This window comes from Dipodomys merriami, unplaced genomic scaffold (genome assembly GCF_024711535.1).
Source record: "Dipodomys merriami isolate MVZ:Mamm:240054 unplaced genomic scaffold, mDipMer1.0.p SCAF_11, whole genome shotgun sequence".
In the NCBI taxonomy this organism is placed as follows: Eukaryota; Metazoa; Chordata; class Mammalia; order Rodentia; family Heteromyidae; genus Dipodomys; species Dipodomys merriami.
Window position 1 is genome coordinate 28,968,556 of NW_027202382.1, and position 24,513 is coordinate 28,993,068.

A 24,513-nucleotide genomic window follows, 5' to 3' on the forward strand; every position below is an offset into this window, starting at 1 on the left:
TGTCTTCAGAGACTAGAAGAAAGTGAATACTATAGAGACAGAAAGATAAGTTGGTAATTAGTAAAGAAATAGCTGTCATTCATTTTTGCAGAAAAGAGATACGTCTATAAAATGAGAATGATCTTGTTTTTATGATCTGAGAGTGATGACATTATGTACATTGACTCCTTTATGAGATAATGTCCAGGAAGACACTATAGCTGAGGTCAGCTTACAGAAATAATGTGAGAGTCAGGTTATCTCAAGGTATCAGGTGCTGTTTGTCTTTCAAGGAGGGGACAATGGTCCTTGTGCAGCCATAGATAGTCAGCTTCTCTGTGACCCTCACACAAGGAACAAGAGCTGTCCTCAAGGGCATCCTCGCCAGCTTCTGCTCCTCAGAAATGTGCATCTTCAGTCTACACTCCTGCCTGGCCATTGTGACGCTTGTCCCAGCCCTGTATGGTTGACTGAGATCTGTCCCCAGAGACCAGAAGATACTGTCACTGCCCTGTTTACTCTTATTATTTCTATGTGGTGTTTCCTTTCTTCCTTATTTAGAACAAAATGTATAGACATTTCCTCTCTGCCTTTGAGTTGTTTTTTGTTTTGTTTTGTTTGTTTTGTTTTGTTTTTGTTGATTGTGGGGCTTGAACTCTGGGCCTGGGCGCTGTCCCTGTGCTCTTCAGCTCAAAGCAAGTGTTCTACCATTTGAGCTACCGCACCACTTCCAGTTTTCTAGTGTTTTATTGTAGATAAGAGTCTCATGGACTTTCCTGCCCGGGCTGGCTTTGAACTGTGATCCTCAGATCTCAGCCTCCTGAGTAGCTAGGATTACAGGCATGAGCCACCGGCGCCCAGCTTGCCTTTGAGTATTCTTATTAATTTGTGCCTTCACTGATACTTAGAGTTGACTATTTAGAGTTGAAGAGAATGGTTTGGTTTCAAAAATGAGCTCATGCTGCCATGTTGGTCTGGAGATAGCCAAAAGTCTTTCTATACCTTTCTCTGGACTGAAGTTTCCTAACACGTGGCACTCCTCAGCCATTTCTCCATCAACAAATGAATTGTAATGGTCATTTTTTTTCTAAGCATTCTTAGCCACACTGGGTTGTGTACATCTGGACATCATCTTTTGCCTCTTAAAGACCAACATTGGAAAATGAGAATTGTGGCATGGTGATGTATGCCTATAGTCCCAGCTGCTCAGGAGCCTTAAGTAGGAAGATTGAAACCTGGAGTTGAGGCCAGCCAGGGCAGCATATTACCCCAGCCCAAAAGCAAAGCAAAACAAATCAGGAGTGGGACCTAGGATAACTGGCTGGCTTTCTGGATAGCCTTTTGCCATATTTTGGCAAGCTATACCATATTCTCGACTCAGGAGTAATAAGCTGCCCAAACCTGATTTAGGCTTCTAAAATGGGGAAACAACAAAATATACAGAGCTTCAAACTCCTAGACAATCTTCTCAGTTATCTTTGGTGCCTATAATGATTGAGCATTTCATTCTTGCTTTCTTTGCAAGAGGCACATCTTATACTTTGTCACACTGGCATCAACCTCAACAGTATCTGTCAGTGCCCCATTGAGAAAAAAGATTCAAGGAAGCTGGGCACTTGTGGCTCACATCTGTAATGCTAGCTAGTCAGGAGGCTGGGAGCAGAGGATCATGGTTCAAAACCAACTGGGCAGAAAAGCCCATGAGACTCTTACCTCCAATGAGCCCACAGAAAACCAGAAATGCAGCTGTGGTTCAAAATGGCATAGAATTAGCCTTGAGCATAAAAGCTCAGGGGCAGTGCTGAAGCTCTGAATTCAAGCCCCACAACCAACTCATACACACGCAAGATTCAAGAGTAAAGAGGTTATGGAACAAGTCTTATAACCTTTTTGTCTTATTGGGTCCTGGAAAATAGGCAAATCAAAGGGCAAGTGGGATTTATGGAAACAACATAGCAGAGGATTCCTGCAGGAGAATCTTGAAACGATGTAGATTCTAAAACACAGGGGGAGGCTTATGGGTACAGAGACCAGGTGTTTCCCTTCATCCACTTACTCTCAGCTCCATAGTCTCCCAGACACAAAAACAAATCACATGACTGCAGGCTAATCATTTATTGAACATGTAGAAGGAGAACTTATTCAAGTAGAGTTGCCCTAGACATGGCAAAGAGAAATGTAGAGAAAATCTTGATTTTTGATTAATTAAGTCATCCTAGGTGATCACAGAAGATTTGAAGATGCAGGAGTGAAATCTGTGTGTGTGTGTGTGTGTGTGTGTGTGTGTGTGTGTGTGTGTGTGTGTGTGTGTGTGTGTGTGTGTATGTGTGTTGGAACTCAGATCACAGACCTTTTCAAAAGATCCCTGGAGATGAAAAAGGGGTGAACACAGAACCCAAGGCAAAACATAGAAACTTACCAAGTACTCTTTCAATTAAATTGAAGATAAGCAGAAATTCCACTACAATGACAAACAGTGAAGTAACAGAATTCCCCGGCATTTTAACACAAGGTACGGAGTGACATATTTTTATTGCTCATGTGGTCTTAAGCTTCCCCCAACTGATTCTATGAAAAATAGAAAGTAATGAAGAATCGGAGGCTTGTGTCTACCATCTTTAGCATAAGAAGTTTTGAAGAACTTTTCATGTATCAATAACGAATGGAAAAATCCACTGTTTATTTTATGCTTATTTCATACAAGTTGCTGAAACTTTCACATATGTTATCTGAATAAAGTCTCACAATAAGTCTGAAGTAGAAGTGGATGAAATAACTAAGAATCTGTTCTCCATATTGGGGGACAATTGGGTGGGGGCAGACATTTCCTGATGATAAGTCAAGGGCAAGCAGAGTTCAAAGGAAGACATGGTAATCTTAATGGAATTAGGAGATGGCCTCCTCAGCTTTTGCAAGGACCACAAACACCAATCTGAATGCACTTGAGTGCATTCACTCCTACTATTCCTTTCCATTCTGATTCCTACCCCATCATCAATCACTGACCTCTTTTCATCTGTGTTATATCCACACAGCAAAACTTTACAGTAACAGCCATTTTTTCTTCATTTTTTAGTTGCTGAAGTCATTTGCTCCCAAGCTCCTGGCAGGACTGGGTCCTGAATCCATGGTTTCCAAAGTCTAGCATAAACTCTCCACACAAACCTCCCTACCAAATTATTTTCATTGGAATCTTTGGCAACCACCCCATATGCTTATGGAAGGCCCGTGTCCCATTCAACTCTCCTTCCAGTAACCACAACCTAGAGGCTTAGGCCATTTTGCCGCTTCGGACCTGGAGACAACGACCTGCTGAGGTAGAAAAGGACACATTTAGATACCGGCTTCTATGTATTTCTTTGAGAGAAACTAGATGACCCTCCAGCTCGTAACAATGATTACTTCCCTAGAATTTTTCCTCTTTGTGGCATAAAATTCAGGAAGAAAAAAGTGAGCTAGGTTGGCTTACCAACTTTCGTCAGGTCCACCATGTTTCCCTCAACAATTCCATTTCTCACAAACCTCCACAAACTTTTCCTTAATTTCTGCTCTCCCATCTGGTTGTCAGCCTGGAAAGAGAGTGGCAATAACCGGAGTGTCTTGGGTGTTGGTCATAGAGATGAATGAAGAAGCGGGGATCCAGGAGGGTGGCAACAACTGGGCGCGCATGCTGAATTTGACTTCAGTAGGGTATCTTTCTGGTATGATAGAAGATTTGATAGTTTTCCCAGCACTGAGTCTGGAGGGAGGACCAGAGGTAAACATCAGTTCTTCAATGGGGGAGAGATGACCAGAGATCATTGGAAAGATCATGTTATAGCTAAGATTATTTTCGTTCCTGCCCTTCCACTCCCAGGTAAGCATCATCATGCAAATACTCTACCACAGAGTGCAGCCAATTGAAAGGTGTTCTCATTCTTGACAAGAAATCTAAGATATTCATTATATTCCATATCAGCTACAGTAAATACCTTGTGTCCGCCATCTGCAGAGAAAGCAGAATAGGGCTCAGAATTTCTTAAATACACATGAGTAATGCAAAGTATTTACCAGCCACACACAAAAGCAAATGCATATTCTGAAAGAAATAGTGTGAAAATACCTAATGCCTTCTATTTGCCCTTTTTTTGTGTGTCAGTTGTGGGGCTTGAACTCTGGGCCTGGGTGCTGTCCTTCAGTTCTTCAGCTCAAGGCTAGCACTCTACCATTTGAGCCACAGAACCACTTCTAGCTTTTTCTGCTTATGTGGTGCTGAGGAATTGAACCCAGGGACTCATGCATGCAAGACAAGCACTCTACCGCTGAGCCACCTTCCCAGCCCTCTTCTTTTTGCATTTCCTTGAGCTTCATAAAGGAATTTCTAACTGAAGTGATCACTAGTGAGCATTTTTCACCAGCAGCAACTTCTCCTCCATCACCCTGAGACCTATGCATGTCTTTTAGTATTTCTGTGGGTCACATGCCTCTGTGGTCTCTGTTAGGACACTGGTATCACCTACATGAAGCTACATACTGGGTAGCATGCAATGAAATTGGCCATCAGAAGTGATAAAACATTTCAACAAATGAGAATCTATCCTGTCCAACTTACTTTGACATTTTTTTCCTGCCAACTCATTTTTGTTGCAGGAAGTACATTTGACCACGTTGCCCTCTTTATCTGATGGGATTACGTGTTAGGTATTGGCTTTTGCTCACGTGTTCCCTAAATTCAGAATGTGACAAATAGAATGGGCTCCTCATATTAGGAAAATAAGTAATAATAATTGGTCAAGGTCCTAAAAATAGGGCACTTTAATAAATCCCATGCACTTAGATATACAGTTTAGAAAGACTTTTTGTATCCTTACACTGAACAGTATATACACCATCCTTCTCTTTTTATCACATGTTACAAAGAATTCAGTATACTGTCCAGTTACACTGTAAAACAGAATGAGTTGATGCCTTGGATACATGATTGAAGCTGCTTTCCCAGCCTCTACTCAAATCGTATCTTCAGTTTCTGATTCCATTTCTATTTGAACACATTTTACAATTACCAAACAGATTATATTTATACTATTTGTCTCTGTCTCTCTCTGTCTCTCTGCTTCTCTTCCCCTCCCACCACTCTCTCTCCTGCTAGTCCTCAGTCACTCCTCGATGCTCAGGGCACTGTCCCTCATCATTTTTACTCAATATTAGTTACCACTTGCAACTGAGCTTCAATTTGATACTTTAAGAATGACTAAACCAACCTTTTCCTGTCACTATTTCCCACTGTTACTATACTACAACCACTTCTCTTAGCTAAGTGTTCATCATTTGCTGACTTTACAAATGTCACTGACTTTACAAATGACTTTTGGGAGTTGGTCCTCCCAAAAACTCATAAGGAAGATTCATTCTTATACCCTTTTGCCCCAGAAAATCAATATGGAAAGGTATGCATCTTGTTAGTCAACTACTAGTAAGAAATTCACATTCTATATTCCATGCTCTAATCTTATGCTATATTTGCACACTAATATGATTTAACTTAGTCTACTCCTAGTAAGTTTATTCCTGTAACCAACTCTCAATTCCTACAAAACCCCAAATGCATCAAGTCCTTGGTTAATATCAGATGAGGGACTCTGGTTTGGATTCAGGCTCAGCATATACGTACACCACTGCCTGTGTCCATGTATGTCCATATGTTTGTATGTCCATATGTGCACCTAAACTTGTATCTGTATGTATTTAGGTATGCAGAGGTCCAAGCTAAAAACCAGGTTTCTGTTTCCTCATTCCCAAACAAACAGACCACACTTAGATGGTATGGAATTTAAACAACAGGGAAAAGTTCTTCAAAACATCAATATAGTCCACGAAACTCTCATGCCATCATTTTCTTCTATATTTTTCTTTTGGTCAGAGGTCAATAGAACGGTAACCCATGTCCCTGTAATCTGCAAAAAATAAGTAAGATGATTGAGAAAAGAGAAGCAATATCACATGTACACTTTCTCCTTGACTTATAATGTGATTTCTCCAGGACTTATAATGTGATTTGCAGTTGGAATTGTCTCGGGTCCATTGGCACAGCACCTGTGCCCTTTTCCATTGTCCTTCCAGCAAAAGAGGCTGCCCCAAGCATTGTCACATTTCAGTATGGTACAAATGCTCTTAGTTGGAGGTTTGAAACCACCCCTTTTTGTCAAATGTAAAGAATTTCTGAGCCCTCAAAGGACCTATCTGGCTTCAGATTTCCCCAAGGCTTTCCCTTCCCCAGCAAAGTCAGAAATTGAGGTACTCCATGACTCTACCTTTGATGGATCAAAGTTCTTCACAACTTCCATTTTTCCTTCACTGTAGATACAGACCAAGGTCAGCCCCAGACACAGGAGCAGCAGCTTCTTCTTTGTAGTGGATTCAGCAGTGGTTCAATACTGAAGTGCTTTGGTCTTCATATACATCTTGAATCCAGTACTAAACTGCAAGTTTCCACCTTCCATCCTCCCCTTCCAAGAAATAATCCTTGATTCAGTGAAGCCAAAGACTGTTGCTGCCTTTGAAACTTGGCAATTTGTCTCTTTTAGATTTATTTATACAGTTATCAGAACAAGTTCTCAGGCTGGGAAATGTAGCTCAAATAAAAAAGCACTAAGTCCTGAATTCAAACCTCCGTAATATCAAAAACAAAAAGCAAAACCAGGAAAACACATTCTCAAGAAAAATAGTGAATAACCTAGAGTTGCCACTTGGACCCAGATTTGGATATAGAATTGACAGCAGAATCCAAACTGCTACATTGAAAGTCAAAATGTATCAGCTAGTTTACATCTGAGACCTTTTAGAGTTCAACCTGAAACAATCTGGTGATCAAACTAAGTCTTGTTCAAGGTCACTTGTAGAAGAAGCGCCAAGCCTAGGATTTTTCGGGTTTACTTACAAAGAAAATAGACACAATGAGAACATGCTTTATGGTATCACAAATCTCATCAGCCTTGGGCCAGATCTATAAAAATAATATTTAGATATTCAGAATAAAGAACATAAGAAATGGTTGTGCTTTACAGATATTATTTCATTTAATCCGCATAATAGCTATGTAATATTATCCTGTTTTTACAGTGGTATGGAGGAAGACTTGAAAAGGTTAAGTAATCACACCAAGGTCACATTGCCAATAAATGGGAGAACTAATATTTGGACCTAGACTATCAAATCTCAGAGCCCCTCCTCTTAGTCTACTCCAGAGGTCAAGGCAGAAGGAGGATGGTGCCGTAGAAGGAGCAGGGTGGGCAATGCTGTAGAGTGTGGGAGGTGTCTACCTGGGAATTGCTAGTAAAGACACTGTCTGAAGATTTCTCAAAACACAAGGCACTATGTGTTAGCATTCCCTCAGCCCCTCCCACTTCATTTTCCTGGGGCAGCTTGTAGCCCCCAGCTGCATCCACAGAATGCCTTCCACCCAGACCTGAACTCCTTCCTGCCCTAGAACTCTCCTGGGATTGGTTGGCATTCCCACTCTCATCCCAGACCTAGCTGCTCATACAGAGTAACTCCCACCTCTAGCTCCAGTGTTACAAGGAGCCACCTGGATAGGGGCAGGCGCCATATTGCTCCCACTCCCATGAGGGAGATGACCATGTCACCAACTTTGATAAACCTCCTTCTCCTATATGTGATTGCCTCTGAACGGTCTTCTAGGATGGCTGGGTTGGATTCTCGCATTATGGGTGTAGCTGTAAGGGTCTGATTAAGTGAAGAGTGAATAATACCTCTCTTCTGACATTTAAATATTTGATGGAAAATTTCAGAATCATTGCTTTTCTAATAAGGAATGAGAAAATGTTTCCATAACAAAATTCACAACAATTCTGTATTCATGGCCTCAAAGCAAGTGTCTGGCCACCAACTCTATTAAGATTTGTGCACCCAATTTTACAAATGCAGCATCTTATGAGTGATTCAAAGGAAGGGGTGGATAATAGTCTATATCAGGTTGTTGAGAAATGACTAGCCAATGTGGAGAAGAAATTTATGGAGTACTTACATGCCCAGCTAACAGTCCACTTTTAGCCAGATGACCTGATAAAACTCACTGGCTTATTGGAAATGGAATTAGTGACCTTGCACCCAATCATGCTCTAGAATAATTGGACAAATTATTAACTGAAAATACTGAAGGCATTTTCAGGCCATGTTACATAACATGCTAACCTCAGCAAAAAGAAAAAACAAGTGACAGTGCCAGCTTCTCAGTTTAAGCCCTAGTTAGTAAGGAAGGAAGGAAGGAAGGAAGGAAGGAAGGAAGGAAGGAAGGAAGGAAGGAAGGAAGGAAGGAAGGAAGGAAGGAAGGGAGGGAGGGAGGGAGGGAGGGAGGGAGGGAGGGAGGGAGGGAGGGAGGGAGGGAAGGAAGGAGGGAGAGAGGGCTTAGACAATACTAAAATGTAAGATTCCCAATAAATATGATTTCCTTCACACTGTCCCTCTCTTCTTTTGAGGTTAGATCCTATCTTGTCTGTGTCTTAGGCAAGTTCCTTCCTTTCTCTGGGCCTCAGTGCAGTCATGAGAAAAATGAGAAGACTGGTTCTAAAATGGACAGAGAGAACATCTTTTCTTTATTTCATTAACTGGAGAACACCACTGACATCTGGCTCTCCAGGATCCTGAGACAAGAAAGCCTGTGGAAAGCCAAGGCCAGTCCCCAAAGGTGAAAGGATCTGTGTCATCTAACACGTCTACAATACCCACATTGAGAAACACTGCATATTATGTGGGCCTTGGAAAATTTCCCCATTTGACAACAAATGGATGCTTCTAGTGTTTTCTTCAAAGGATGGCAGGTAGGCAACAGTGCTACTGAGACCCATTTTAGTTAAGGAAAGTATGTTCTTTCTAACCCTTTAATAGTTCCCTAAACAATTAATTTCATGCCTGAAATGTCGTCCCATTTTGTTGACCTGCTCCTGTCTAAAGGCTAACTCTTGCTTTTTGCTGCTGCCTGCCACATGGAGCAGATTTTTTTTGTCGGTCATGGGGCTTGAACTCTGGGCCTGGGGGCTTTCCCTGTGCTCTTCAGCTCAAGGCAAGCACTCTACCACTTGAGCCACAGCACCACTTCCAGTTTTCTAGTGATTTATTGGAGATAAGAGTCTGGGGCTGGGAAGGTGGCTCAGTGGTAGAGTGCTTGCCTTGCATGCATGAGGCCCTGGGTTCAATTCCTCAGCACCACATAAGAAAAAAGCCGGAAGTGGCGCTGTGGCTCAAGTGGTAGAGTGCTAGCCTTGAGCTGAAGAGCTGAGGGACAGCGCCCAGGCCCAGAGTTCAAGCCCCATGACCGGACCAAAAAAAAAAAAATAGTCTCAAGGACTTTCCTGCCCAGGCTGGCTTTGAACTGTAATCCTCAGATCTCAGCCCCCTGAGTAGCTAGGATTACAGGCATGAGCCACCAGCACCCGGTGGAGCAGATTCTTTTTAAATCACAGATTGCTCCAGAGCACCTTTCTTGGGAATGAGCTAGTCATTACTCAGTACCCAGGCCTGATTCAAAGAACCACAGTGTCATTAAAGGCCACAGTACATTCAGCAGAATAAGGTATTTCATGACCAAAACAGCAATGGCAGTAAGCTACAGCATTCAGGAGAATGTGTGAGGTCAACTAGCCTCGTCCTGAGTCCGCTCCAACCAACCTGTGTTCTCTTCACTTGTTTTGAAGTGATACACGTGATACAATTGCCACCACAGCCATGAGAAGTCTAATAGGAAACATAACACCTCAAATAAATGTACTGCCACCAGGCAAGTGTCATAGGACATAGTAATACAAGGAGGTTTAACTGAAGACACCAATTAGGAAAACCTGTCAGCCTGCTGAGGGCAGGGACAATGCCTGTTCACTGCTGCATGCTCACAATTTGGGGTGTTTATTTTTGTTTTTCGAGGCATATGGCTAGCACTGAATAAATATTAACAGAATAAAGAAAAGTGGAAGAGACTTTGTGAAAGTTAAAATGTGTTTGTGACTTAAACTAAGCATCACTATCCCAAAATACTGTGAATTTTGTGAAATTTATGTAATCACTTCACCTCAATGAAGGAAAAAAAGTGGGAGAGACTGAAAGGAGAAGGAGGATTATGAAACAATCAGGTGATAAGCAAAGGGCCTTCCAAGAAGAGGGAAGAGGAGATATGCAGAAGGTAGCAGCAAGCAGGCCTATAGAAAGTTCAAGGACTGCACCCCCCCAGAGTTGAACTGTATCAGTGTAGAAGGTGAGGGTGAGTGTTGAACAGAGTCTCCTACAAGCTACGTGAATCATGGCCCAGCCCCCTTTTTTCCAGTCCTGAGGCTTGAACTCATAGCTTGGTGCTATCTCTGAGCTTCTTTTGGTCAAGGCCAGTGTTGTGCCACCTGAGCCACAACACCACTTTTGGCTTTTTCTGAGTAGTTTATTGGAAATAAAAGTTTCATGGATTTTCCTGCCCAGGATGGCTTCAAACTAGTATTATCGGATGTCCCCCTCCTAAGTAGTCAGGATTACAGGCATGAGATACCAGCACCCAGCCCTGTATTTTTTTTAGAGGGGGGAGGCTGAGTGCCAGTGGCTCACACCTTAATCCTAGCCACTCAGGAGGCTGAGAAGCAAAGATCACGGTTCAAAGCCAGCCCAGGCAAGAAAGTCTGTGAGACTCTTATCTCCAAGTAACTACCAGAAATTCAGAAGTGGTGCTATGGCTCAAAATAGCAGAGTACTAGCCTTGAGCACAAAAGCTCAGGGACAGCAGCCAAGCCTTTACCAAAAAAACTGACCAAAACTGACCAAAAAAAAAAAAATGTAACTGTGAAAATAATACAAGTACATGATACAAACTTCAAGCAGTATACATAAAAGAAGGTCTTACTCCCAGCTCAGACTCCCCAATCCTGTATTCCTCCACTAAATGGCAACCGTTAATAAGTTTCTTCTGGATTGTTTTAAAAACAAAACGAAATCACATACAAATATATAAACATATATGCACACCTACACACACAAGGAGAAACAGAGAAATACACACATACCTATTATTACACAACAATGATCATGGTTCCACAATCTACTTTTTAGTAACAGTGTATCTTGGATGTCATTTCCTGTGTATTTCTATGCTCAGCCGCATTTCTCCTATTATTTAAGTTAATGTTAATAATTTTGAGATAAATGAAAAGCCTTTTATAAACCTTTTTATTTGTTTATAAACTTGGATACACATTAAGTGCTACTTGATAACATCTTTAATGGCGATGAGTTCGTGTGTTTGCATGGTAATTACTAGATAGACAAATGCAATTCTAATATATGGTGTATAAATACACAGCATCCAAACAACTTAGGAACTGTTGGCACAGTTAACCTGTTCCTTCAATGCTCTGATTATTCAAATGATTCACAATTTGAACTTTACGTTTTAATCTTTTTATGTTTTTTAGGGCTTTTAAAATATGTTTTAATCTTAACATCTAAGCTCATGTACAACAGTTGAGAATCATAAAACTATTTTTTTGGTTGGAGTGTGATATCAAGCTAATCTCTCATTTCCATCCATTACTTCTTTGTAAGATCTGTATTCGAATTCTCTCATGTAGAACAAGGCAATGTCTAAAGGTTTTCTAACATTTTTCAAGTTCAGACTATCTCTAAGGTTAAATAAAACCATCAGTTCAGCTATCAAATTTCTCATATGAAGGGCTAATCATCCAAGTACTTTATATACATGTATGAAAATAGAACACTGTAACTTATTGGAATTGTTTTAAGAAGTGGGAGAGAAGAGGCACTATGAAGGAGGTGAGTTTGACTGGGGTATACTATATGAATGTACAAGAATATCACAGTAAACCCCCACTTACAACTAAGATATGCTAATAAAAACGCAAAAATACTTTCCTGCATTAACTTGATTCATGAGGTTTCTCTTCTGAATGAGTTTTCATGTGTTTTGTAAGGGATATATTTTGTTTAAAAGCTTTCCCACATTTACTACATTCATAGGGTTTCTCTCCAGTGTGGGATCTCTGATGTATAACAAGTTGTGACTTTGCATTGAAGGCTTTTCCACATTCATTACATTCAAAAGGTTTCTCCCCTGTATGAGTTCTCTGATGTACAATAAGGTGTGCCTTTTGGCTAAAAGCTTTGCCACAATCATTACATTCAAAGGGTTTCTCCCCAGTATGAACTCTCTGGTGTTGAGTAAGGCCTTCAATTTGTTTAAAGGCCTTCCCACACTGACTACATTCAAAGGGACTTTCACCTGTATGTGTTCTCATATGATACGTAAGAGATGAACTATGTCCAAAGGCTTTCCCACACTCATCACACTTATAAGGTTTCTCCTTTGTATGAGTTCGCTGATGTATAAGGAGGTGTGACTTCTTGCTGAATGTCTTCCCACATTCATTACATTCAAAGGGTTTCTCGCCCGTATGAATTCGCATATGCTTAGTCAGGGATGAGCTGTACTTAAAGGCTTTGCCACATTCGTTACATTCATATGGTATTTCACCTGTATGAGTTCTCACATGCTCAGTAAGAGACGAATTATACCTAAAGGATTTCCCACATTCCTTGCACTCATAAGGCTTCTCGCCTGTATGAGATCTCACATGTTGAATAAGGTTTGAGCTATGTCTGAAGGTTTTCCCACATTCAGTACATTCATAGGGCTTTTCTCCAGTATGAATTCTTAAGTGGTCAGTGAGGGCATGTTTATGACCATGGGCTTTGCCACACTGAGTACATTCATACGGTTTTTCTCCTGTGTGCGTTCTCTGATGTACAATGAGGTGGGACTTTTGGCTAAAGGCTATCCCACATTCGTTACACTCATAAGGCTTCTCCCCAGTATGAATTCTCTGGTGGTCAATGAGTCCTTGTTTATGGCTAAGAACTTTCCCACATTGATTACATTCATAGGGTTTCACAGAAGCTTCCGTTTTGCCAGGCTTAGTAGATGAACTATGGCTGGATGATTTCTTACGTTTTTCTCCAGTTTTAATTTTGTCTTGCTTAGCAGGGGATGAGCTAGGATGGCATAATTTGTCACTTTTCTTGACAATTTGAGTTTTGTCACACTTACCAGACAAATTATGGTTGGATAATTTCTCACATTTCTTTCCGACTTCCTTTTTGTCTTTCTTTGTATCAGAGAAGCCATGCCTGAATGATTTCTCATGTTCTTTAGCTGTATCAGGTTTCTTTTTTGCATTGTTTTTCATCTCATCAGGTGAATCTAAATTCTGTTTCAAACTTTTTTCACGTGAATCAAATTTAAGAAGTCTTTTTTTTGATGGTGCATGTTTCGTACTCACATTATTCTTTTCCCCCAATGAACCACTTTCTTCATTGCTTTTTTTCTTATTTGGAATTTTCTTCTTGAATGTAACTTTCCCAATGAGCTCCTTTTGAGATTTCTGGGTATTCTCTGGCTGGTCATCATCTTGCTGGACTTCTTCTAAAATGAAATTCAATGAGATTCTTGTGAATTTCTGGACTCTCATTTAACATCTTTGTAAGTTTCACAAGGAAATGTCTGGTTGTAGGGTTGAATCTTTATTCAACTCTCATATCTCAAAGTGAAATATATATCAATAGCAAATGTCTCTATCTTCCTGGACTTAAAGGGGAAATGCTACAATAAAATAAAGAAAAGAAACTTGATAATAGTGATGAGAAACAGCTTTGGATGCTTGAAAATATAACCTTGTAGGCTGGGACAGAAATACAAGTAGCAGCAAATAAGGAATAACAAGTTTAAAGAGATTAGGATTATAGTTAGTGCTTTTTAAGGGAGGGATGGTATTGGGGTTTGAACTCAGGGCACTGCACATGACAAACAGGTGCTCTTATTGTTGAGCCATGTCTACAGTCCTGCAGTTATCCTGCAGTTATCAGAATAAATTCTGATTTTTTTTAAAAAGAAGGGAAGGTAAAAGGAACCTCTAAAGATAAAACTTGCAATTTCTGATGCCTTAAGACAAACTTTTCTATAAGAAGTTAAATAGGGGGCTGGGAAGGTAGCTCAGTGGTAGAGCGCTTGCCTTGCATGCCTGAGGCCCTGAGTTCGATTCCCCAGCACCACATAAGCAAAAAGGAAAAAAGCCGAAAGTGGCGCTGTGGCTCAAGTGGTAGAGCGCTAGCCTTGAGCTGAAGAGCTGAGGGACAGCGCCCAGGCCCAGAGTTCAGGCCCACGACCAGACCCAAAAAAAAAACCCAAAAAACAAGAAGTTAAATAGGAATATAGACGAAGGAATTGGAGATGTCCATTTAAAGTCATCAGAGTTGGATAAGCAGCTGTAGTTGCATAATAAATTATCTATTTGATGGGAATATAATAGAAAACAGGAATGGATAGTGGAAGACACAACCTCAGGGGCACTTCAATAGAGTGAAAAGGAGTGGAAGTTGGTGAGTAAATAGTAATGAAGCATTTAGAGGCACAGGACAAACCACTGAAATGGTGTTATTTAGATGTTCAAGAGCCTCAGGCTAATCAAAACTAGTAAAGTATGTACTGGATGGTAAGCAGTGGTGATGAAGACTTCTGTGGAATCTGACTGTAAAAATGGAGGAGAAAATGGACATGATTATATGTCATAGACCACAGACCTAGAGCATTTCATAGTGAAAAGAGGGGAAATAAAGTCATTTGAAGGCAGAACCATTATGCCAAGACATTTGGAAGAAAGACCTAAGAATGTTTGAGTATATAAGGAAAGAATTTGACACCTTGGGAAATTAGAGTGCAGATGGAGTGTGGTAGAATAATTGAGGATATAAGGAAAACAGGAGGATTTTTTAAGCATTACTTTAAGGAAGGTAAATATAAATGGGATTGAGAGAAGAGCTAAAAGGCATCTTCTGAAAGCTGAGCAAAAGAGTGAATGAGTAAGGAAAGGGGGCTATATGAAGGGATCAGTTAACTTTCTGAGGGGCCAATATTAGAGGAATAGAGCCCTGGTTTTTATACTTTTACCTGCCACAATCTGAAAGCATTATAGACTATATTGTTGTTCTCTATGGAATGATTATAGCTCCTAGGCCCTTCAAAAGCACAGCCACTTGAACTGCAGCACACTTCCTCGCGAAAAGATGACCTATTTCCACCCTGTTGGACTAGAAGTAACCTAGTAATGCTCCAACCAGTAACATTTAAGCTGAAAAATCACTTCCAAACAGTGTTTTTGAAAATTATCATGTGTTTCTGCTTACCATTTTCCTCCTTTGCCACATGATCAGAATTTTCCAAAAAAAAAAAACAAAAACAAAAAAACAATCTTTTACCCTAAGTTCCCAAATGAAAATTATGCAGAGTTGGGGTATAGACTAGGCAAAAACCTTTTCTTATAAGCCATTAAGGGTTTAGGATCATTCCTTAATGGAACAAAACACAGTTTAAGCTGATGGATACAAGTAGAATAACTAAAGTCTCATAAGAAACCTCACTAGAGAAACTTCTATATACAAAGATTCATAAAAGAAAGCGATATTAGACTCTCCAAGGATAGGAAATCTTTTTTAATTTGAACTCTTCTTCTGTGGGAGATTCTAATTATAATTAATGTTATTTCCTGTTTTTTTTTAAGCTGTTAGGGCAGTGGGGCACCTGTGTGCAGGGGCAGCTACAGGAGTTGGGAGGGTGGCACCTAGGCAAAGGCTGTCCTAGTGAACTTATCCATGATTATTAGACCTGGCCATTCGGGCCTCCTGACCTTACACACTGCCTTTCCAAAGTCCTCCACACACTTTCCCAATTATGCTAGTTAAAAACAAAAACAAAAACAAACTTCAATGTGATCTTCTCCTTTATAAAGAAAGCTTCCTCATGTCAGAGCTGTTTGACTCATTCAACTGGAGGATCAGAGCTCTACATAAGAATGCGAAATGCAAGTAGTCCAGCACTCTGAACAGATACTAAAAACAGCCTCAAAGAACCCAGTGCTTGTGAACAGTAGGAGAAACTAGATTCTGGGGGAAAATGCTTAATGAATGAAGCTTTCCAGCCAGCCACTGATCTCTTTAAACCTATTACCTGCAATCACAGTCACATTATATTATCTCTCACCCAGAGCTTCCTCATGCACTATTTATATACAGTCTATAGGATCTCTAGAAAACACCAGAGTTATCAGGCAAAGAATATATTAAATGGCTGAGGGGCTACTATGAGGCATTTTTCTTTTTTCTTTTTTTTTAGGGGGTGGGTCCGGTCTTCTTTTTTCTTTTTTACTTTATTTTTATTTATTTATTTTGTTGTTGTTGGTTGTGGGTCTTGAACTCAGGACCTGGGTACTTTCTCTGAGCTCTTCTGCTCAAGGCTAGCATTCTACCACTTAAGCCACTGCTCCACTTCCAGTTTTCTGGTGGTTAATTGGAGATAAGAGAGAGTCTCATTGACTTTTCTGCCCAGGCTGGCTTTGAATTGTGATCTTCCGATGTCAGCCTCCTTAGTAGCTAGGATTACAGGAGTGAGCCATCAGCACCTGGCTAACTTGTTTCTTTTTATTGTTATCTTTAAATAGTTACCCAAAGGAGTTGCCATTTAACAAAGCAGTTTATGAATACAATATATTTTGATCAATGTCACCCCTTTCAATATTCTCACCCATATCTCACCTACCCACCCCTTCCTTCACTCTTCTTAATTTTGAAGGATATATGTTGGATTCTTGGCTACATTTCCCTTTTCTTCTCTTCATTCATCTACCCCTTTCTCCTTGTCCTCACTCCACTCCTTTTGTGTACTCACTTCCTGATATTTTAAAATTTTTGCTTACTTTCTAAGGAATTACCCTGTTTGGGATCTCCCTTGAATCTACCATATTTCAATTAATACATCTGTATACACTTGCATACCACCCAACATATTTACTTATAAGTTTACATGCTAAATCTAGTTTCTATATATAAGGGAAAACATGTATCCTTTGTCACTCTGGGCCTAACTTATATGAAGCATATTTCTATGGCCAGATAATGAAACTCCTAAAACCAGTATCTACAGTCTATTTCTGTCAGGAGATGTTCCTTTTATTTATTTATTTATTTATTTTTGGTCAGTTGTGGAGCTTTAACTCAGGGCCTGGACATGCTTGTCCCTGAGCTTTTTCACTCAAAGTTAGCACTCCACCACTTCGAACCACAGCATCATTTCCAGTTTTCTGGGGATTCACTGGAGATAAGAGTCTCATGGGCTTTCCTGCTCAGACTGGCTTTGAACTGAGATCCTCAGATCTCACCCTCCTGAATAGCTAAGATCATAGGCGTGAGCCACCGGCACGTGCTTGTTTTTTAAATCTTTTTTTGAGGTGATCCTTTTGAGTCAGTGATCACACACAGAACTACAGATACATGCAGGGTATACCCTAAAGTTCTTCAAAAGGAAGAAATATGAAAATGGTAAACTCTCTGTGCAACACCTTAATAATAAGTTGTTTAAAAGAAGAAGAAGTAATGTGAATGAAGATTCCTTCTGTGTTGTGGGGATAAGCATAATTGATCGTTACCCAGGAGACCCCATGAACTTAGTCTTTGGATAGGCCTCTTTGATGGATGGCAGGGGGATATTCAGCTTTGCCAAGTATGGCGGGGATTTCTATAGCTCACACTATAAGGACAAAGTGAACAAGCCTGAAAGAGTATCTTCCAGTGACTATTCCATTTTTAATAATACTATGTTCCTGAGATCACTGGTGTTTCACTGCTGTGATTCTGTAAGACTTTAACCCATGAGACTGGACACAAACTTGTACTGAGACACAAGTGGCTTGTATGCCTAATGCAAGTCTCCAACCATTTGGAAGAAGCTAACTGGCATACTGTACACCTTTGCCCTATCTACTTGCTCAAGTTGTAATGTGCTCTTGCCTTAAATATTGTAGAAAGATACAAAGAACGGATGAGGTGGATGGATGATAAACACACTGACATATCTAGAACAACTTCAAAGCCCAGCTATGAAAACACTGTAAATGTGCCGAAACCAGCAGAAGCCTTTAAGGAATGGAAAAAGTGAGTGATAAGATGCCTTACTGTTCTCTAAAACTAAAATTAAATCAATCCTTGTACATTACTTTCATTTGAGTGGAGTATTTCATTGGAATAAACCATTTACCCATTGAAAAAAATGTGATGATAATATGGTCAAAATACTTCATATGAAACTATAGATCGATGAAATCTGTTGAAACCATTTTAAGAAAAGAGGATGAGGATGAATGATAGAGATGAGTCTGACAAGAGGACATTTTATTTGTATCTATCTATACGTGGAAATATCACAATGAAATCCCCTTGTATAACTGATACATGCTAATAAAAAATCTTTAAAAGAAAATATGGAGCTGGGAAGGTGGCTAAGTGGTAGAGTGCTTGCCTTGCATGCATGAGGCCCGGGGTTTAATTCCTCAGCACCACATAAGCAGAAAAAAAAAAAAAAAAGCCAGAAGTGGCACTGTAGCTCAAGTGGAAAAGTGCTAGCCTTGAGCTAAAGAGCTGAGGGACAGCACTCAGGCCCAGTTCAAACTCCATGACCAGACCCCTCCCCCCCCCCAAAAAAAAGAAAAGAAAATATGGTATGAAATCTTTAAGAAGAATTTAAGAATAAATTATTATTTGAAGAACTCCAATGTTACTACCAGGAAATTAGGAACTTACTTCCATTGGCCCTTATTTGCTTGGGTCTTGCCATTTTATTCAGATCACTTTGACTGGGTCTCTTCCTTTTCCCCAGCCATGGCTCTTCTCTTTTTTCCAACTCAGATACCATGTCTGGTTTGGGAGCTTGATACTCTGCTCAGGAGAATGGTAGAAATTCAGTGTTAGAACAACCATCCCAGAAATCAATGTTTGCCCTTCAGGGCCTTTCAAGAGTAATAAACACATTAGTCTTCTGAAGTTTCACAATGTGAATGAGCCTATAACTCAACCGAGCAGACCCCTCATTTTTAAAGGGGGTGTCAAATATCCTGCTTAGCACTCAGAATGGATTCAAATGCTTCGATCCACTAAAAATTAAGGCTGAACCTACCAAGACTTTAGGAAGATGGCATCAGAGTCAACACATTTTGAATGACATGGAACTTGTCCTCACCCTTTGAGACTAGATTGCTGTAATTCTCCAGCACGGCATCCTTATACAGGTCCCTCTGTGCAGGATCCACTCTTTCCCATTCCACATCTTTAAATGTTATTGATCCCTGTAACAACAAATTGCTTTTAGTCCAAGGTTCCTCCATTTGGTGAGTGATTTGGACAAGACAACACTCTGAGCCTACATTGACCACTCACTATGGACTAGGACTAGGTAAATTTTTGTTAATATTTTGTGGTTTTGCTGGTCTTGGGGCTTGAACTCAGGGCCTGTGCATTGTCCCTGAGCTTCTTTTTTTCGAGGTTAGCACTGTATCACTTGAGCCACAGAGCCAGAATCACTTCTGGCTTTTTCTGAATAGTTTATTGGAGATAAGAGTCTTAAAAAAAAAAAAAAAAGAGTCTCATGGACTTTTCTGCCCCAGCTGACTTCAAATTGCAGTCCTCAGATGTCAGCCTCCTGAGTAGCTAAGATTACAGAAATAAGGTACCAGCATCCGGCTATCTAGGTAAGTTTAAGTAATTTGTGTAACTGTGAAAAAAATACCCTTAAAATCAAAAAGTATGATGAAAAATAAGTAAATAGATAGATAGATAAACAGGACTATGATCAGAGGAAGGGATTGGAGGAGGGGAGAAATATTAAATTCACAGCTAAATTTACAGTTTTTATATGAGGCAGGTAAACAGAAGATGGTATGGCTTTGGGGGTATTTTGATACTGATAAGTACACATTGAAACATGTTGGTTTAACATTTAAAGATAATCCCTTGCTGGATGCTGGTGGTACACACATAATCCTAGCTACTCAGGCTGCTGAGATCTGAGGATTGTGGTTCAAAGCTACTCAGGCAGGAACGTCCATAAGATTCACATCTCCAAATAACCACCACAGAACTGGAAGTGGGGCTGTGGCTCAAAATGGTAGAGCACTAGCCTTGAACAGAAAATCTCAGGGACAGCTCCCAGGCCCCGAGTTCAAGCCCCACAACAAACAAAAGAAAATAAAAAGATAACCCCTTATTCCCACAGAACACTAATTCATGACCTGCATATGTTACTAGTCTCTAGCCCTACACACCTCCAGTCATGGATTCCTAATACCTGCCATCCTTGCCAGCCATTGGCCTCCTGATCACTGGACCAGTATAGTTCTCCCTAATCACTGAGCCTCTAATTCCAAAATGACTGACTGCAGCAAACCAACCTGCAGCATTATCACCTCTGTCCCCACAGATAAACACATATTCCTCCAGGTCCCTCCACTACTAAGACCACTGGACAACTGGAACTCTGTCACCTTTATGTCCCAATATACTTCATCCACCAAACCTAAACACTGACACAAACAGAACTCCCCAACAGCATTCATATACAGAAACCTCGATCACTGTCAGTAAACCCTACTCTATCCTCAACTTGTTTAGCCAGTCCCATCACTTTCTTGCTTTAACTAATGTTGGCCTGTCATCTGAGGAACCTGCTTCTTTATACAGGTGTCAAGTGGAGAGTCCCCTCCCCCACCATGACATATGTACCTTAAGATCTGAAGATGAGCTAAATAATTACCTCAGCCATCTCTTATGTATTTCCAAAATTCCAAACTTTTTTATAGTATCACCAGACTTTGACCTGTTCATCTTCCTTGGTTCATTGATTCAACAGGACTCGACCTACACACGTATTCATAGCTATGTGGGTTTTTTTTACAGTAAAATAAAACAAAGCAAATTAGTTAACAATCATGAGATGGAAGTCCAGACAAAATCAGGCACAGGCATCCAGGCTAGGGGAGTCACACAGGATATGTTTAATTCCTCTAGAAGTAATGCATTCTTGTAACACATGTGAAATATTAAGTGCTAGGAAAGCTCAAGCCCAAGGTGCTTACTGGGGAACTAGTCATACAGAAACCTGGATTTACATGTACAAGAATTCCAGACACCCAAAAGAAAAGCAAGTGTTCAACCTAACCTACATCCTTTCTATGTTTTAGCCATAGGGGCTACTTTTAGAGTTCTGGGAATGGCTGAAACCTGATTTCCCAGGTGAACCTTCCAAGCAGGTAGTTTTAGGCCTACTGGATTAACTCAGTTTTGTAGTTACCTTGCCTCAGTCATTGAAAAATAGCATTAACTTCCTCTTTGCCAGATCTGGCCATTTTTCATTCTGTACTATCCCTGTATCACCTCTGGATCAATGTAGAAGAGCCATTCAACAGCCAGTTATCTCTTTCCTGATGCCAACAACCTTTTCTTCCATCTACACTAAGCAACCTATTCATCACTGGTCCATGAGCCACTTTTTCACAACCTTTTACCCCAACATATGCTTATTCCAAAAATATGTACGATACACATTCCATTCCATTCCAAACATTAAAGTTTTCATTTTCTTATCCCTCTTCTCCTCCTCTCTGCTCACCTATCAAAGCCTCAACCTTGGTTAAACCCAGCTTGCCTTTTAACATCTTTCTACAGTCTGGAAACCAAACACGGCAAGAAAGAAATCAAACGACTATGCTGTCTGGATTCACTTCATATTTATAATACTGATCTCAAATGGGTATCCAAAATTGTAAGCAATCTTACTATTCACCTTCATTTTTTTCCAGGATAATTGCTTCCAACATTTTCCTCTTTCTGAAATCTCAAATATCCCTTCTTTCCTACTCTCAACTGACAAATCTGCCTCATACTTCAAAGAGAAAATCGGAGAAAAATTACCTTCCCTGCTACCACCAATTTTACTAATTATTTTCCAGACCTTTATATAATATGCCTCCCTCTCTGCTGAAGTGGAAGAGAGTCTTTCTCTTACCTAAGGCTAGTTTCTCCATTTTGGGCTCTTGATCCCATCCCCAATTACTCTTCAAGAACTTTACCCCACAATTACCTGTTTCTCCTCTGTACTATTAATTTCTCCCTTTGTACTGGATCATTCCATCTGACATACAATATTGCCTTACTGTCATTCATCTGAAGAAAACCCTCTTTTGATTTCCTGTCTTTCCCATATCTATTCTGTGCTTTCTTTTTTTTCTTTTGGGTCTGGTCGTGGGACCTGAACTCTGGGCCTGGGTACTGTCCCTCAGCTCTTCAGCTCAAGGCTAGCACTCTACCACTTGAGCCACAGCGCCACTTCCAGCTTTTTTCTTTTTGCTTATGTGGTGCTGAGGAATCCAACCCAGGGCCTCAGGCATGCAAGGCAAGCGCTCTACCACTGAGCTACCTTCCCAGCCCCTCTTGTGCTTTCTTTATCTACAACATTTCTAGAAGCATTTTCTGGATGTGCTATTTCCACTTCATTATTTTCTCCTTCTTTCAACTCACTCCAACAGGATTTTACTCTTGTCACTCCAATAAAAGAGCTCTCAACTGTCAAAATAACCACTGAGCTTCATCTTGTCAAAATCAAATTCTCTACAATCATACTTTCGGACTCACAAAAGCACATGAGATAATCGATTCATCTTGAAACGTTTTTTTCCCTATGCTTCTCTGACACCACACTTGTAGCCCTCCACCCACCTCAGTGAGCACCCTTCATTCTCTTTCTGTTTTTTTTTTTCTCCCACCAGACTTCTGAATACAAAAATGACTCAAAACTCTACCCCTGGCTCTCTTTAATTCCCCTATGTGCTGTTCTCTTCCTAGGTGGCCTCAGTCAGTCTTAGGACTTTCAATATCATCTTTACACTGCTGTCTTCAAATACCATTCCCTTGGCCCAGACCTTGCCTAGGTTCCATATGCATACAGTCTAGTGGCCACTCAACATTTCTACTAGGATGTGTAATGGTCATCTTGATGTGGCAAAGATAGACTCACTCATCCCCCTTCAATCCCATTTCCATCTTCCTAATGTGATGTCCAGCCCGGCACCAGTGGCTCACGACTGTAATCCTAGCTACTCAGGAGGCTGAGATCTGAGGATCAAGGTTCCAAGCCAGACCGCGGAGGAAAGGCCATGAGACTCTTATCTCCAATAAACCACTAGAAAACCGGAAGTGGCACTGTGGCTCAAGCGGTAGAGCGCTCTTCAATCCCCACAACAACAACAAAAAGTGACGTCCAATACTTGTACCATCCTTTCTCAGAAAGTGGACTCCTTGCCCACCCACTTCCTGAGGCCAAAAGTCTAGATGTTAATCCTGATCCTTCTTTTCCCTTATGCTCTGTTTCAGTCAGGACTCTTGGATGTCACGTAATTCATTGACAATTTTTCCTCCCCAGATCGCACACATATTCACCTTACCATGCTCACAAAAACCTCAACACTGACTCCTCACTCCTATCACTCCTCCCACCCCCCAACCCACAGGTTCCCCCACCGTCCCTCACGGTACACTAACCACTGACTCTCAGAGGCTGCTGATCAGACATCCACAGACGTCACCCCCGCCGACCCCAGGGCTCCAATCTCTGACGGTCACAGGTATTTTCAGGCTCTCAACTCTCCAAATCTCCACACTGCAGGTCTTTTGACAGTCCAATCTCGAACCACCAACACAGGTAGCCAACCTCACAGCCCTTCCCAATCTCTGGTACATCACAAAGCTTCCATTTCTGATCACCGCCCCTTACCCCTCCAGCTCTCCAAACCCTGAGCAGTCAGTAACTGCTACACACACACACGCACACACACACACACACACACACACACACACACACACAGAGACACGCACACACACACACACAACACACACTGTCGCCACAGATCCCCAAAATGTTGATTTCCTAAAACCACAGCAATCACCAATGACTTCCCAAAGAACCCTCAGCATCTGGGCTTCCCAGGTTACGGTGACGCTCCAGCACCGCCAAGCCGCCCCACCTTCGCCTTCTCGCTGCCCCCGGGAGGGGACACAGCCATCTCGGGCGGATGCCCGGCCTCTTTGGCTGCACCCCGGCACTCTTCAGATGCCCCACCTCCGGCTTTGTTAGGATTTGACTACAGCCGGAGGCCGAGATGGCAGCCTCCAGGAGCGCGGCCTCAGCGGGGTCGCACAGACGCGATGGCGGCTCCCACAGGCAGTCGTCCACGGGTGCGGCCATCTTGGAAGACCTCCTCCGTACAACGGCGCGCGGGGGCCTCTGGGACGCTGGCAGCCGGAAGGGGGCGGGGCCGAGGCCCGCAGCCAGTCGCGTTCCTGGCGCGGGAAGCGCTCGGACGGCGCGAGGTGGGCGCTCCGCCCGGCGCTCGCTCCCGGCCAACCCCGAGAGACGCCTTTTGGCCTCAGGAATTCTGTCAGCGAACGTGGAGGTGCTTTTTCCAAGAAAGTCGGTGCAGCCGTTTGCGGGGAGCGTCTCGAATCCCGACTCCAGGCCGGGAGGTCGGCTTCTAAAGGGGACTGGAAGGGGAAAGGCGGGCAGGGGTGGGAAGGAGCGCTGGCGCTGTCTGGGGGCCGCGCCGGCCTTCGCGGGACCCCGTG

The 24,513-nt window shown here is 41.6% G+C and overlaps 1 protein-coding gene and 1 pseudogene across 1 annotated transcript; one reads left to right on the plus strand and one right to left on the minus strand.

Moving 5' to 3' along the window:
* Positions 1 to 11,173: 11,173 nt before the first annotated feature.
* On the minus strand, positions 11,174 to 24,059 carry Zfp37 (ZFP37 zinc finger protein). The gene is made up of 4 exons (XM_070011867.1): positions 23,916 to 24,059; positions 19,082 to 19,187; positions 18,646 to 18,780; positions 11,174 to 13,444 (listed from the first exon to the last, which is right to left on the minus strand). The coding sequence occupies exons 1-4, from the start codon at positions 23,952 to 23,954 to the stop codon at positions 11,883 to 11,885; spliced, it is 1,842 nt and encodes a 613-aa protein (XP_069867968.1). The 5' UTR covers positions 23,955 to 24,059; the 3' UTR covers positions 11,174 to 11,882.
* Positions 15,874 to 18,031, plus strand: LOC138820205 (archaemetzincin-2-like; annotated as a pseudogene).
* Positions 24,060 to 24,513: the final 454 nt, after the last annotated feature.

Bases quoted from the DNA above. Each gene is read 5' to 3' on its own strand.
- Zfp37 (XM_070011867.1), bottom strand. From the start codon at position 23,954: ATGGCTGTGTCCCCTCCCGGGGGCAGCGAGAAGGCGAAG. The intron at 19,188-23,915 runs GTGGGGCGGCTT...TTGTTGTTACAG, and splicing joins GGGGCAGCGAGAAGGCGAAG to GGATCAATAACATTTAAAGA. The intron at 13,445-18,645 runs GTAAGTTCCTAA...ATTTCATTTTAG, and splicing joins GCAAATAAGGGCCAATGGAA to AAGAAGTCCAGCAAGATGAT.